Below are 15008 nucleotides of genomic sequence, written 5' to 3'. Positions count from 1 at the left end.
ATTCACATTTCCCTGCAAGCCCAGGTATTAATTTATTAGCCCCCCCCCATTTAATAGAGACCCCACACTGCATTAATAGGACCCAACCCCAATACTCCTCCTAAAATACTTACCTGCTCTCCACATGGGATGGTGGATTTGTTCTATTCTATCTATTCTTCCCCCACCAGATTGCTTCAGTCTCTGAAATGTGAGTAGAGGGGAGGAAAGGAGAGGAGAGGAGAGAGAGGGGAACAAAATTATCGCTCCATTGCATTCTCTCCAGCAGAACTCTTTCTACATCCCCTCCCAGAACTATCCAGCACCCCAATTTTCACTGCTTCCTCCGTTCTCTGCAGCACCCCCATTCTCTCTGCTTTCCCCGTTCTCTCTAGCACCCCCATTCTCCCTGCTTTCCCCGTTCTCTCCAGCACCCCCATTCTCTCTGCTTTCCTGTTCTCTTCAGCATCCCTATTCTTTTTTGCTTCCCCCTGTTCTCTCCAGCACCCCCATTCTCTCTGCTCCCCTGTTCTCTCCAGCACTACTATTCTCTCTTCTTTCTCCATCCTCTCCAGCACCCTCATTATCTCTTCTTCCTCCATCCTCTATAGCACCCCCATTCTCTCTGCTCCCACTGTTCTCTCCAGCACCCCATTCTCTCTGCTACCCCTTTCTTTCCAGCACCCCCATTCTCTCCAGCATCTCCATTCTCTCCAGCACCCCCATTCTCTCTGCTTCCCGCATTCTCTCTGCTTCCCCCGTTCTTTCCAGCACTCCTATTACACATTCTCTCCAGCGCCCTCTGTTCTCTCTAGTGCCCCCTGTTCTCTCCAGCATCCCCCTGTTCTCTCCAGCACCCACATTCACTGCTCCCCCTGTTTTCTCCAGCATCCCCAGATACAGGGACGGATTCAGGGAAGGTGATTGCCCCCCCTAGCATACTGCCAGAAGCACCCTGCCAGGATCGAACCACCCACACACATTGTGCGCTTCTCCCTGCACCATGAACACTAGTGGCAGCGATGCGCTGTCATTCTTTAGCTGAGAGGTGTCGAGAATGAGTTGAACCTGACAGGAAGGGCTGTAGGACGACGGTCTTACAGCCCTTCCTGTCAAACATGCTGTTTGAACTATTTTGCCATTCTGAGCATAAGAGAAAGGACCATTGACATTTAAATTATGTTGGCAATCATTATTTATTGATTAAGGGGCAAAATGATTTAATTAACTTACGAGGTACAAAAAAAATCATTCTATTAAGGGGATAAAATTATTTAATTATTAAATTATTCGGACAATATGTAATGACAAATTTTGCCACATAAATAATTATAACCACCATTAACAGTCAATTTATAATATTATATTTTCACATTTCTCACTTAATATAATGCTATAATAGTGTCCCTTTAAAAAAATATATAAAATTTTTTTCTCATAAGTTAATAGTAAATTTATTTTGTTCAATTATCAATAAATAATGATTTTTTCAATTAATTGAAATGTCAATGATGCTTTCTCTTATGTTCTGAATGGCAAAATAGCTCAAACAGTATGCTGTTTGATCAATTACGCCATTCACAACCACCTCTTTCATTTTGGCCATTTGGATGGCTGTTTTGCGGCGGTTTTGAAAACTCCATCTTAGTAAATCCGGCTGTTTGTATGTTCTTCATTGTTAAAATCGGGATGGCAGTTTGTAAAGTGGTTGTTTTAAAAAATGCAAATTCTGGCCGTTTTAATGGTGGTTTGGGCTTTAGTAAATCTGACGGTTTCAAAACCGCCGGAAAAATAGCCAAAAAGCGGAGGTTTGAGCAAATCTAGCTCCAAGTCTTTAAACCTCCTGTACACTGAGTTACGCTCTCCCAAAAAAAATAGGAAAACGATGACTTTTGACAAACCGGGAGCGGAATAAAATCTGCGAGATTTTGAATTTTAGATTATTCCTAATTTGTCATGTTTTATTCTTTTTTTCTGAAATTTGGCATTTGGCATGCATGCCAAATTTCATCTTAATAGCTTTAATACTTTAAAATGTAGCCCCCCCAAACACCATGTCCCCGCTCTCACAGGTTTAACATTGCAGAATGTCGTGCCCTTATGATATATATATATATATCACACTTGCCAACTTTCTCTCTGTCCGGGAGACTCCCGAAATTCGGGTCGGTCTCACGGACTCCCAGGAGAGCAGGCAAGTCTCCCGCATCCTGCAACTGTCTTCCCAAAATAACGCGATTTGCGGTGAATCACGTCATTTTGGCCCAGCCCCGCGACAAAACGGCAATTTGTCGCTGGTGATGGGGCCAAAATTGCGCATTTGATCTCACCCCACACCCTCGCGCCCTCCAGTCACGCCACTCACCCGGACAGAACTTGCCAAAAGTAGGCAAGTATGATATATAGTGCTCTCTGAAAGATCAACTAGATGGTAACTGACCTTGATCAGTAAGTCTTTTGTACCTGCAGTTGGTTCAAACTTTTTTTTTTGTTATTTTTAAAACTAGACAGTGTTGTCCTGATTGCTGGGAAGGTTGGGGGAGATTCTGTCCACTGGGTGTCATGGTTACCAATGAAGGGGTTTGGAGGGGAGCACAGAATAGGGCAGACTAGTGCTTCAAAAACACTAGGCATGCCCCCAGGGCATGACTAGGTCCCCAGCATACCACGGCGACGCTCACATCCCACTGCTGCTGAGACAAACGTTATGAGCTATGAGCTAGTCTCTTTTTACAAAATACAGCTTTTAGTAAAAAATCTGATCCTTAGGTTGCAGCTCGTACATCAAAAAAGATATAAGGGGATTATAGTGGATTTATTAAAATTCTTCAATAAAATATGAAATCAAGTGTGTAGTGTGTGTATTTTTTTTACACTCAATTGTACAGAAAATGCAAACAAACAGGAGACATGTTTGTCCAGTCAGGTTGGAATGTTAGAGGGGAAGGGAGATAACTAATGGACAGCCTAGCGCTTTACAGTGACGTGGCCACGCCACTTATCCCGCTGCCGAGGGATGACATTTTGGGATTTATGATAACACTCTGATTGTAAAACAGAGTGGCACATTGTTGCCATGGGTTCAATCCCAACCAAGGCACTGATAGTGTTGAGTTTGCATGCAATTGCTGTATTTGTGTGAATTTCTGCATGGGTACTCCAGCGTACTCACGTTAGATTGATGAATCATGAGCATAAGAGCAATTAAGGAAAAATATGTAGCCTAACCCTTTGTGTGTGGTACAGAATTTAGATTGGAAGCCACAGGCAAATGCAGGGTTTCCACAGGGACATTTCTATGCAATTGCACCATGCATGGGAAGTGGTTATCAGTTTTGCCAGTGTTATGCTGCTCTCTAACTCCTCACCATCCACTTCAAATACAGGGGCAATGCTATGTGCACTACTGCTAGGTACACATAGCACCTCCTTCATAAGCAGAGTAGTGTAAATCAGGACATGGTCAGGAGTCAGCAGAAAGAAGTCCAGCATGCTATCCTCTCTCTCGAGTGTGGGCCTCCGAATAAATGCCCAGCTTAGCCCTATGAAGGGGAAGATTCATTTCCTGAAAGGAAGGGGTGGATGAAAAGATCTCATGTGCAGGACCATACCATTGTTTTGTAATTGCACGTAATGACTACTTACCTCCAATCTTAAAGCGCTACAAAAAATGATGGTGCTTAAGAAACACTGTATAAAAATTTTAGGTAAAGAGTATTTTTTCAGTTTGTAGGGTCAATTCTGGTTAATTTCTACTATATTAAAAATATGTAAAATGTACAAATGGGTTGAAAAAGCAACAAAAAAGTGCTGTACTGTAAAGGTGGCCCCGGGAGCCCTGGAGCCGGTGCCCGGGAAGAGGGCGAAGATGCCCACTGTTGCTGTGTCCCTGGAGGGACAGAAGATGTCCCTGGTTCCTGTGCCCTACAAGCGGGTGAAGAAAGAAGAACGTTACTTACCGATCCAACGGCGGTGAGTATGGCTTCTTTCCCGCAGGTCTGGGCAGCGGAGGAAGGATAAGCCAATCAGGGCTCACCAATTGCGGCTCACGCCCGGCCGTTTGAAAGATTGGCGCCGCGGCAAGCCAATCAGCGCTCGCGGCGGCGCCTAGTGATGAGGCGAGTATATAAATCGCCGGCCGGCTCCATTTCACCAGAAGTCCATCAGCGGAGAAGAGAGAAGGACGTTGTGGGACGTCCGGAGCGGCGGATCAAGATAAGAAGAGAACATCTATCAACAGAGCCGGAAGTGGCAGGGAGCCCTTGTAAGGGCTAGGAGCGACCCTGCCACTTATAATCACCAACGGAGACGTCGGCGAAGAGCCCTTGTAAGGGCTGAGAGCGCCCCGCCTCCGGAGCAGCAGCAGAGCCCGCGCCGAACGGGAGAAGAGGCGCCGCCGGCTGGAGGGTCTAGAAGACCCGGAATAGAAGGCAGAAGACGGCGTGGCAAGTTGAGTATCCTGCGCAGAGCAGGTAAGTACACTCAATGTTAGGTCGTGCACTAAGCCCGTGGCCATGGTCGGGCACAAGGCCTGGGGGCATGCATTAGGGGCACAAGGCCCAGGGAACAGGGCAATAGGCCCTTGTTAGGTAGTGGGCAAATAGAACAGTAACGTTGTATGGGCACAAGGCCCAAGTTAGTTAGGTAGGGGGCTGAGAGCCCTAGGTGTAAAAGGGCACAAGGCCCTTATAGTTAGATAGTGGCCCAGCGGCCATAGCTAGGAGAGGCCATAGGGCCTAGGCAGAGGGCTATAAGCCCATAGTTTTGCAGAGGCTAGTGTCCCCTTGAGTGGCAGGGCACAAGGCCCTAGTCAGTGGGCTCAGAGCCCAAGGTAGAGAGGGGGCTGAGGCAGCTGGGCAGAGAGGCCCATGGTGTGTAGGGCAGAAGGCCCTGGTGTGTCAGAGACGTGACAGCCTTGTGAGTGTAGGGCGTGGTTCTGTGTGAGGTGAGTACACTGAGAGTAGTAGGCACAGTAGAGCGGAGGCTCCTGTTGGTGCTGTAGCAACCGGCTGGTTGGCTAGCAGCTGTGTACTCCGGTGTAGTGGCTTGCCATATACTGTATATTGTTTTATTCAGTCTGTGCGCCGAATATTGCGTGTATCTTGTATTTTTGGTGTGCTACCCATTTGTTCCAGGTGCAAGACGTCAGGCCCCCATTAAAGGTAGGCTCTTGTTTCCTGTTGTTTTCCTGTACTAACCTGTACTGTGGGGACAGGTGTAGTTACCAGCTTACACATAGTCAGGGAAGAGCACACATAGTTTTCCCATCCCGTAGGTCCCTGGGGTCATGCTGGTCTCCAGAGGGGGTGACTGAGTGAGTCAGTGGCAGTGCAGCACAGCTTGATTCAGTTCCAGGGGCAGCCCATGGTTCTGCCCGAGGGTCCCAAGCCCGAGTGCAGGTTTCTGGCGGTTCCGGGTGGACGGACACGTGTTCGATATCCGGGTGAAGGCAGTCGGGCGGTTCAGTTTTGATCGGCTGTTCTGTGTGGCAGTTGACTCCCGGGTTAGTGGGCTGTTCCAGTGAGCCTCAGTCGAGCCTGGTGCATCCGGTCCTTAGGATCCGTGGGTGACCCCATAGCAAGAAGACAGTCTTCTTGGTTACGACCTGGGTGAGGGGGTTAGGAACCGCCCTCCGGAGTAGTCCGTGAACACCGGCTGGCGTTCCCCGTACTGGTTAGTGAGTAGTTCCCGTTAGTGCACCACACCTAGTTAGTTATAGTTGTTTGGTTTAGTTGCATTGCCGACCATTAGAGGGTTGTAGGGTCAGGTCGCTGTTGTAGTAAGTTTAGTGTTGTGGGTGCACATCTTAGTCTCACTGATAGCATAGAGGGAGGCTGTGTGTTCCTTGTCATCCACAGGTGTCGGGGAGGAGCAGGAGAACAGGACTGAAAGCAGGAGTGTCCCGGTGAGTATCACGCTCGATTCCCCCTTTCGGTTGGGCCCTTACCGGGAGGTGTGCGAGGTACTTGAGGCGGGACTGTTCCTGGTCTCAAGTGCCTGTAGTCCCCCGCGCCTTGGCAAGAGCAAAGTGAGGAGGCGGCAAGTGAGCTTTGACTGAGAGTGTCTTTGTTCATTGCCGTGTTCTCGGACAGCCCTTTCCTGGAAGGCACGGCCGTAATCTCTGTCTCTTTCTTAGAGGGACGTGGTTGAAGGTGACGAGGGTTGCGGTTGCTGATCTGCTGGGATCGGACAGCGGCTGGGACATCGGAAGCAGACTGGAGGTGACCATCGTTTACAAAGTAAGTTCTTCTGTGTGCGTCTGTCCTGTTCCCCGCAGGCGCTACAGTACAATGAAATGTGTTGTTAAAAGAGGTTGACATTATTGCTATTGTTTAAAAAAACAAATCTGTTAGCATTAAAACATATTTTATTTAATCAGTATAATAAGTATGTATTAAAAAAATAAAATAAAACATGTACAAACTATGTGTTAGGTACTGTTGGTGATGCTGACTGGATGGCCGTGTCATCTGTCCAATCAATTCCATTAACTTTAACACAATGCCTTCAGTTTACTTTCCAAATTAGCACACCATTAAGATTAGGTAAAGTAATCTTAAGTAATTTAAGAAAATATGCACCATACTCCGTTAAAGCTGCCAATTAGGTAAAAAGTATTTATTACAAACCAGGTGATGTTGAAGTAGGGGCTAAAATCCATCAAAGTTAAGAAATATTTTTACAAAACACATGTACCTACTTCCGTTCGGCACTGGCCATTTCTCATCTGTTTGCCGCTTTGCTTCCTGCACTTGCGGAACGCACATTACCTGACATGCACGCGTCCCGCATGAGAAATACAGTCAGCTCAAGATAGAGGACGAACAGATATGTAGGATCCATAGTCTCATGCAGTGACCTGTCAATCAATCCCAGACTGGTTCTGGGCAACTGGAAACCCCCCTTAGTGCCCCTCTGTAAGTTCCAGTGAGGCAGGGACTAACGTGAATGATTCAATATTCTCTGGAAAGTACTGCATAATATGGTGGCGCTATAGAAATAAACAATAATAAATAAAATAATATTACACAAACATAAGGAAGCTAAATATTATAATGATATGAATATTTATTGGATATTACGCATACATGCCGACCTTTATAACCTCCCCTCCCCGACATTAAGGAGGGAAAGGTCAAGTTTAGGCGTGGGGACGTGGTGATAACATTGCGTCACCGTGGCTATAATTCCCGCCTCTGCTGGGATCTGCGAGGATGTTTACTCTTTCGGGAGTCTGGAAGGACTCCCTGACATTCTGGACTCTCAAAAAAATTCTGGGAGTAGGCAAGTATGGTCTCATGTATACACCAGAGTTTCCATGTTCTACACCTGCTTAAAGGACAGCTTGTAAACATGCAGCAAGCAGTCCTCTTATTGGGAAGACAGCTTAACCTTTACAGTTGCTAATAGGTTACAAAACTATAACAAGATTAAAAATTCTATTAGACAACAGCTGAACATTGTGCATATTCAGAGATGAGTGTTTACAATGATACTACACCCAATTCTCTAAATATAATTCCACAGTTTAAGTATCCTAAATAAATTAATATAAGGGTTGTTCAAAAACGTGATGAACACACTCTAAGTTTCATATTGTGGTTAAGTGAATATATACTAATTTATATACAAAATAACAGCTTATTGATAAACACATTTGCAGAAAAGATTATATCTTATTTCTAAAGAATTTGAATTAAAAATCAGTTTTATACTTGTTCTTCACCACTATACTCCTCTCTCACCTATTTTGCTGATTACACGGTCCACTGCTTACCCTGATGAATGAAAGTTAGTGCAGATGCTACAACCTATCTCACACATACTGTACACACTAACCAGATGTTGTTCACCTTATTTTAACGCAGGATTATTTTGACAGCATGCATAAACTCATAGAACTGTTTGTGCCAGTATTTATCAGGATACCGAGGGAACAGTGAAAAGTGACATAATACAGAACTGTTTTTAGCTTTCCAGGGACAGAGAATCAAGGTGACAGCTGGCAGAGTGTGGGGGTAGCTAAGGAGGAAGCATAAAGCCAGCTAATCCTGAATAAAAATAGACACCCACCATGCTCAATGATAAGTAGGAGGGAATAAAGGCTGCAGGAGATGACACACACTTCTAAGAGCAGGCAGCAGTTTTGCTAAAAGGGCATTCTACACAGAGATGGTAGAAGAGCAGCCCCCTCTCTTAACAGAGCAACACCTAGAAGAGCTTAGTACAAGTCCCCAAGACTCAGAGGATACTTGTGAAAGCACAGTTAATGAAATGGAAGTTGGGATAAAAGATTGTCATACAACAGAGAAAACTCCTGTGTCAGTCTGCAAAACTGAGTATGATATCACACAAGATGTTGGAGATGTTAGTGTGGACCATGAAGCAGTTAAGACAGGCGACCAGATAGTCGTAACAGGAAAAGAGACATCCAAAGACGAAAGTGAGGAAACTAAAATAGGGAAAGATCCCATTAAATCTACAGGAGAGATGATGGAATCAGGGGACACAGTAAAATCACAAGGACAGGTAACTGAAAGAGAAGGAAAAATAGTTTCAGGAGAAAATGAAGCAATCACATCAAATCAAGAGAAGGTTGTAGAGGATTCGTCCAACCATAACACAGAAGAAACACATGGAGAAGAGTCAGCAAATGCCCAGATAGTATGCACTGGTGTGGATGATGAAGTTAAAGAGGAGCAACATCAACTCCGTGCCACAGAGATAGCAGAGGATGTAAATGGAGGCAGCAGTGCGCCAACAGCAAGGTAACACTCTCTAAAGCCCATGGTGTAAGCAGGCTTTTTATATACAGATATGAAAGTATATTTATAAAGAGGGCCTTTCATCTGGAAATAACTTTTGCAAATTTTACAGATCTGTACATAGCCACCTTCAGTGGAATACCACCAGGCATAGCTACTCTCTGGATACAACTGTTTACAAACGTCCAGCACTACAATTATGGAACATAGATGGTTGCCTAGGCTGCTAATGGTTGGGGTCACTTAAAAAACTGAACGAGTGCCATAACATCACTCTCCAGTGTTTTTAATGCCCCTGTGATGCCCCCACATGGAGCCTGGCTGCTAACAAGAAGGAGAAACAGCCAGCAGCTTCTAACATGTGAGGTGCTGGCTGCTGGTCCTTCATGTCAGTGTTATGCTGTGAGTGGGTGCTTGGCTAAGATGTCAAAGCCAAGCATCCCACTCCAATCCAAGGAGGAGAGGATGCTCCTTCCCCCTCCAGCCTACTAAATTTGGGGGGCGCTGCCTAGGGCATACCAAAGGTTTTTACCGGCCCTGAGTATACAGTGACCGCAGCAGAGGTGTGGACATTACATTGCTCAAGGATGTAAATGCATTGTTAAAAAGCACAAGAACAAGCTAGACATAAACAAAGCTAGGTATTTTGTAAAACTTCTAAGACAGCATTTATGAGCTAATAAATTAAAGTAATCTGAAGGTGGAAATTCCCCTTTAAACTAAAATCATGAAAGAAAGCCATAGAAAGCCTTTGTGTACTAAATTTGTATATTATTAATTTATGAACACTAAGGGGTATATTTACTAAACTGCGGGTTTGAAAAAGTGGAGATGTTGCCTATAGCAACCAATCAGATTCTAGGGGCTAGATTTACTAAGCTGCGGGTTTGAAAAAGTGGAGATGTTGCCTATAGCAACCAATCAGATTCTAGCTGTCATTTTGTAGAAGGTACTAAATAAATGAAAGCTAGAATCTGATTGGCTGCTATAGGCAACATCCCCACTTTTTCAAACCTGCAGATTAGTAAATCTAGCCCTAGGTGTCATTTTGCAGACTGCACTAAATAAATGAAAGCTAGAATCTGATTGGTTGCTATAGGCAACATCTCCACTTTTCCAAACCCGCAGTTTAGTAAATCTAGCCCTAACACTCTAAGCAAAACCCTTGGCAGACACCGTTTTGTATTCTCACAGATTAACTCATAGGATGCAGATGCACAAATAGGATATTAATGGGGATGTAATTAAACTTTCACAATTTCTAAAACAAAAGCTGGAAATGTATACAAACTGCAATAGGCAGGGTGGATTGGGAACTTAAAGTGGCCCTGGAAAAAATTATTGAAGTGGCCTCATGTGGGCGGGACCAAATCAAATGTAGTTGGAGCCAATACAAAAATAGTCGGTATTTAAAAGTACTGGAATTTGGTTGTAACAACATTTAGGAAAATCTAGATGTGATGACTTAAGACTCAGTGGGTCATTTCTAAAGCAATGCAGGGAAAAAGCTGCCAATCCTGTGTTATTACAATACATGAATCCTTTTGCAATATCTGTAACTGGTTTGTGCTCAAACTTGTTTAGTTGCCTACTAACACATCCTTCCAAAACTCCCTTCATAGAAACATATTTGACTTTGGTTAATAAATTTAACTATTATGAAAAATGTTGGCACAATCGTATTTGATCATTCCGCTAGAGCAGCATATAAGCAACTCACCACACTGTTGCATCTTTCCCTGAGATAACAGTAAAATCTGCCTCTCTATAATATATATATATATATATATATATATATATATATATATACACATATACACTGTGTCTATCAAAAAATGCATTTAAGGTAATTCTTTAATTCTTATAATAAATAATAAATGGCTTTATTGGTATTATCAAGGTGAACTGCTTTAAGCATCTGCAACAAAACACTTCTTTTGTAACAATTGTGTATGAGCTCTAAATGTGCCCAGTGATTGGGGGTGGTTTGAATTAATAACAGTGCAGGGAGCGTTGGCAGTGAGATCAGTACAGTGGGGCTGACAATGGTCTGCTGGTGATATAGTAAGTGCAAAGGAGACAGGATTAATGATATTGTCAGTGCAATGGGGAATGGCCGTATGTTCAACAAAGTGATCTGAGAATGGGACCAATGCAAGGTAGAAGGCAGGCCATGGGATAAATGCACTAAAGTATCACCAGAGCTGGATTAAGGCTTAGGAGAGCCCGGGGCACTTAAGACAGAAGGGTTATCACTTTAGACACATTTTAAATAAATTCACAGGCAAAACAGTGTGCACTACTGTAAAGTGCACGCATCTCTGTCTTCAGAAGCACTACAGTGTGAAGCAGGACATACCTCCCAACTGTCCTTGCAGTTGGACCAAATCTTGACTGTCTCGCTTAGTCACACAAATTCTGGACTGCCCTGACAGATTCAGGACAGCTGGCAGACTGTCTTGCTCTCTCCTACCTATTCTTGTCACTTTCACCACCTGTGGCTGCTGGTGTCTTTAGATCAGTTGATGCTTGTCTGGATTCTGGAATGTTGAAGGCCCTATTTTGGAAAAAAATGGATACATGAAATTTAGAAAACTCAAACCAGCACTGGCAAATCAATAACACCCACGTTCAATAATTAGGCCTCTTTCTAGCCCAAACATTTAAATAATAGTACTCACATTTAATAAATAGATCTATTTCCCTCCAACCAGCCCTGACATTAAATAATTAGTATACACATTTAATAAATTAACCTATTTGACTTCCTCCAAGTAGCCCCAGCAATAAATTAATAGCATTTACGTTTAATATATATAACCATTTCCCACAACCATCCCCACCATTAAATAATTCATATTCACATTTAATAAACAGCCCTCCTACCCAACCTCTGCCCCATATTCATTTAATAACCCTAAACCATCCCAGCATTAAATATCCCATCACCTCACCTAAAATTAATAGGTCCCAATATTAATTTAAATAGCCCCATCACCCCACAAAAAAAAAAAAAAAAGTAACACCCATTAAATAAATAACCCCGCCTACACTCAACCATTAAGGGCCTAATTCATTAATAAAGCAAAAAAATAAGTAACTTTGCACCTTGGCAAAGCCATGGTGCATTGGAGGGGGAGGCAAATTTAAAATGTGATGGCAGATTTATAGTTATGGTAGAGCATGGTCTAGATGAAATTTAAATGTCAGTGTACAAGTAAAATTATCAAGTATTTGTGTCCTACATGAACAAACAGCCAGTATTTATGTTATGTGCAAAATAATAAACTAATTTGCACCCCTTGCATTGTAACATGGTTTGTCCAGGAGAAAACTTACTCATTTTTTTGCCTTTCTTCCTTAATGAATCAGCCCTAAATGTGTAGCCTACCTCACACCCACATTATATTAAGACTCCCCCTCCTTTCCTTTACACATTTTAGTAACAAAGACCCCTCATTCCCTCGCATCTCTGACTTTTCCCCCTCATGTCTCTCATTGCTGCTGTCTAGTTCGCATTGCATCTCCTTGCCATAGTAGTTTTTTCCCTAGGTGCAGCCCCTTGCCATAGTAGATTTCCCCTAGCTGCAGCCTCTTGCCATAGTAGATTTCCCCTAGGTGCAGCCCCTTGCCATAGTAGATTTCCCCTAGCTGCAGCCTCTTGCCATAGTAGATTTCCCCTAGGTGCAGCCCCTTCCCATAGTAGTTTTCCACTAGGTGCAGCCCCTTGCCATAGTAGATTTCCCCTAGGTGCAGCCCCTTCCCATAGTAGATTTCCACTAGGTGCAGCCCCTTGCCATAGTAGATTTCCACTAGGTGCAGCCCCTTCCCATTGTAGTTTTCCACTAGGTGCAGCCCCTTGCCATAGTAGATTTCCCCTAGGTGCAGCCCCTTCCCATAGTAGTTTTCCACTAGGTGCAGCCCCTTCCCATTGTAGTTTTCCACTAGGTGCAGCCCCTTGCCATAGTAGATTTCCCCTAGGTGCAGCCCCTTCCCATAGTATATTTCCACTAGGTGCAGCCCCTTGCCATAGTAGATTTCCCCTAGGTGCAGCCCCTTGCCATAGTAGATTTCCCCTAGGTGCAGCCCCTTCCCATTGTAGTTTTCCACTAGGTGCAGCCCCTTGCCATAGTAGATTTCCCCTAGGTGCAGCCCCTTGCCATAGTAGATCTTTCCTAGGTGCAGCCCCTTCCCCTAGTAGATTTCCCCTGGGTGCAGCCCCTTCCCCTAGTAGATTTCCCCTAGGTGCAGCCCCTTCCCCTAGTAGATTTCCCCTAGGTGCAGCCTCTTCCCATAGTAGTTTTCCCCTGGGTGCAGCCCCCCTGCCCCTCACTTAACTTGTGGCGCGCAGCATCGCTCCTTAGATCAGACAGGAAGTTCCTATCTAACCGCACAGCATCGTGGGACCCCATTAAGCAACAAGCAGCCTCGCGATTGGCTGCCTGTTACTTTGCACTGGCCACCAATGTCTTTGATCGGCGCTCCCCCACCCCTCTCCCAACTAAACCAGCAACTCGACACTGCCCTCCCTCTGTGCCGAGTAGCCCCCACCCAGCGTCGGCGCGTGCAGGATGAACTTAAAAAAAAACAAAAAAAAGAATTCATTAGTGAGGCGGCCTCCGGGCCGCCTTGTCAGTGTACCGGCCTACCAGGAATCTTCCCGGTAAAGCCAATCACCAATCCGCCCCTGGCAATAGGCAAGATAAATTAATATAGAAATGACTATGAAAAACGGGAAATATATCCTTATTTTTGTCCACCTTTGAGATATATTTATATAATAATAAAGGGTATATTTAATAAGACATCCGCCCATCCTAAAACTAGATTTGCTATCGCTACATATCTTTCAACTGACAATTTATTAAGAAAATGTCACCTGTTATACTGGCTGGCAGTGGTAACGGGAGTCTTACCACTTGCCAAATCAATCCTGGAACCCTCCACGCAGGGTGAGCCAACATGCTGGCTCGGGTATACGAATAGGAACTGTAAGCCAGGACTTGGGCTTGCAGTCCTAGATTCTGCAAATAAATATTAAAATTAAAAAAAATATATTTTAATAAAGCATTTTTTCCTGTGGGAAACCCCAGCTAAAGCCTTCCTGAGATGGCATTTGCAATCAGAGGAGAACAGCGGTACTTCTCATGGGGAAGAATCGCAGGATGCACCCCGGGGGCGGTAGCCTTTACTGGCCAGGGACTTAGGGAGAAGATGTGAATACTGTTCACTCTCCCTTTAATAAATAGAACCCTAAATGTCACTATGGTGGCCATGTGAAGTTATGCCTCAATATGGCAGAAACTGACAATATACTTCCCAATTATTCATATACTGTGTTTGAAAAATACTTACAGACAGGGCTGCAACTAGGGCTATGCGAGATGTACAGTCCCCAGGTCGCTTATATGAAAGGGGGAGCAATGAATGAATATTATATATTATTTTGGTTACTATTGGCGATTTGGGAGGCGTCATATTTCCTTCTTGTCCCAGGTACTAACATTCCTAGTTACGACTCTGCTTACAGCTACTTCTTTCCACACTTCCTCCTCCATTTACACTTGTACCAGTAATACGCACATACATACCTCCCAGCATTTAACCAATAGCAAAATCGGACAAAATAAGCCCCGCCATTGATCTGGACAAGTCATTCCCCCATCTTGCACAAAACACACCTATATCAACCTGACCAATTCCTTTTGGGGGTGAAAAATGGGGACTGTCCTGCCTAAATCGGGAGAGTTGGGATTTATGCACCTATGTGACAGGGTGAAAGCTTTCCTTTTTCCCATTAAGAAAAAAACAATTTCTCTTTATTGGCCAGGGGCTCTCAGATGTAGCAGGGCATCTTGCTGAAAATGTAGAAAGGGTTTTAGATGGAATTCATTGGCAGATGATGGAGGGTGGAGAGAAATGAGCGTGCAAGTTACTTTGAGATGGTTTTCATTGCTTTTCTAACAGTCCATAAAGGGAGAGTTGGTGCTTAGGAAATTCCTTTCATGTTACCTCAGTGATGTTTATTTAATACCCAGGAGACAGTAACAGATTTGTAGGAAGAAAGTAGGCAGATCTGTGCAGCTGCTTATACTTGATATGGTAAACTTTAGGGAGTAGGAGAATTATGACATCCTTCAACACTAGCAATCTCTAGTATTTTCCTGATGATGATACCATCTCCTGAGGGGAGCAAAAGCAGTGTGCTTTTATCAGAATGCTATCTTATAACCAATCAAATGTAATACTAATATTTACAGCTTG

General features: G+C 44.1%; 1 protein-coding gene across 2 annotated transcripts in view; it reads left to right on the top strand.

Moving 5' to 3' along the window:
• The first annotated feature begins 8053 nt into the window (after window positions 1–8053).
• Window positions 8054–15008, top strand: part of SMTNL1 (smoothelin like 1) — a 61023-nt gene continuing 54068 nt past the window's right edge. Inside the window, exon 1 of one of the 2 annotated variants that reach the window (XM_075217206.1) lies at window positions 8054–8747. In XM_075217206.1, coding sequence (XP_075073307.1) covers window positions 8152–8747 — 596 coding nt within the window. In that variant the 5' untranslated portion in view covers window positions 8054–8151. The remainder of the gene's footprint in view (window positions 8748–15008) is intronic. The other variant, XM_075217205.1, reaches the window with a different exon arrangement.

This window comes from Mixophyes fleayi, chromosome 6 (genome assembly GCF_038048845.1).
Source record: "Mixophyes fleayi isolate aMixFle1 chromosome 6, aMixFle1.hap1, whole genome shotgun sequence".
Taxonomy (NCBI): domain Eukaryota; kingdom Metazoa; phylum Chordata; class Amphibia; order Anura; family Limnodynastidae; genus Mixophyes; species Mixophyes fleayi.
This window is presented reverse-complemented; position numbering and strand designations above follow the sequence as displayed.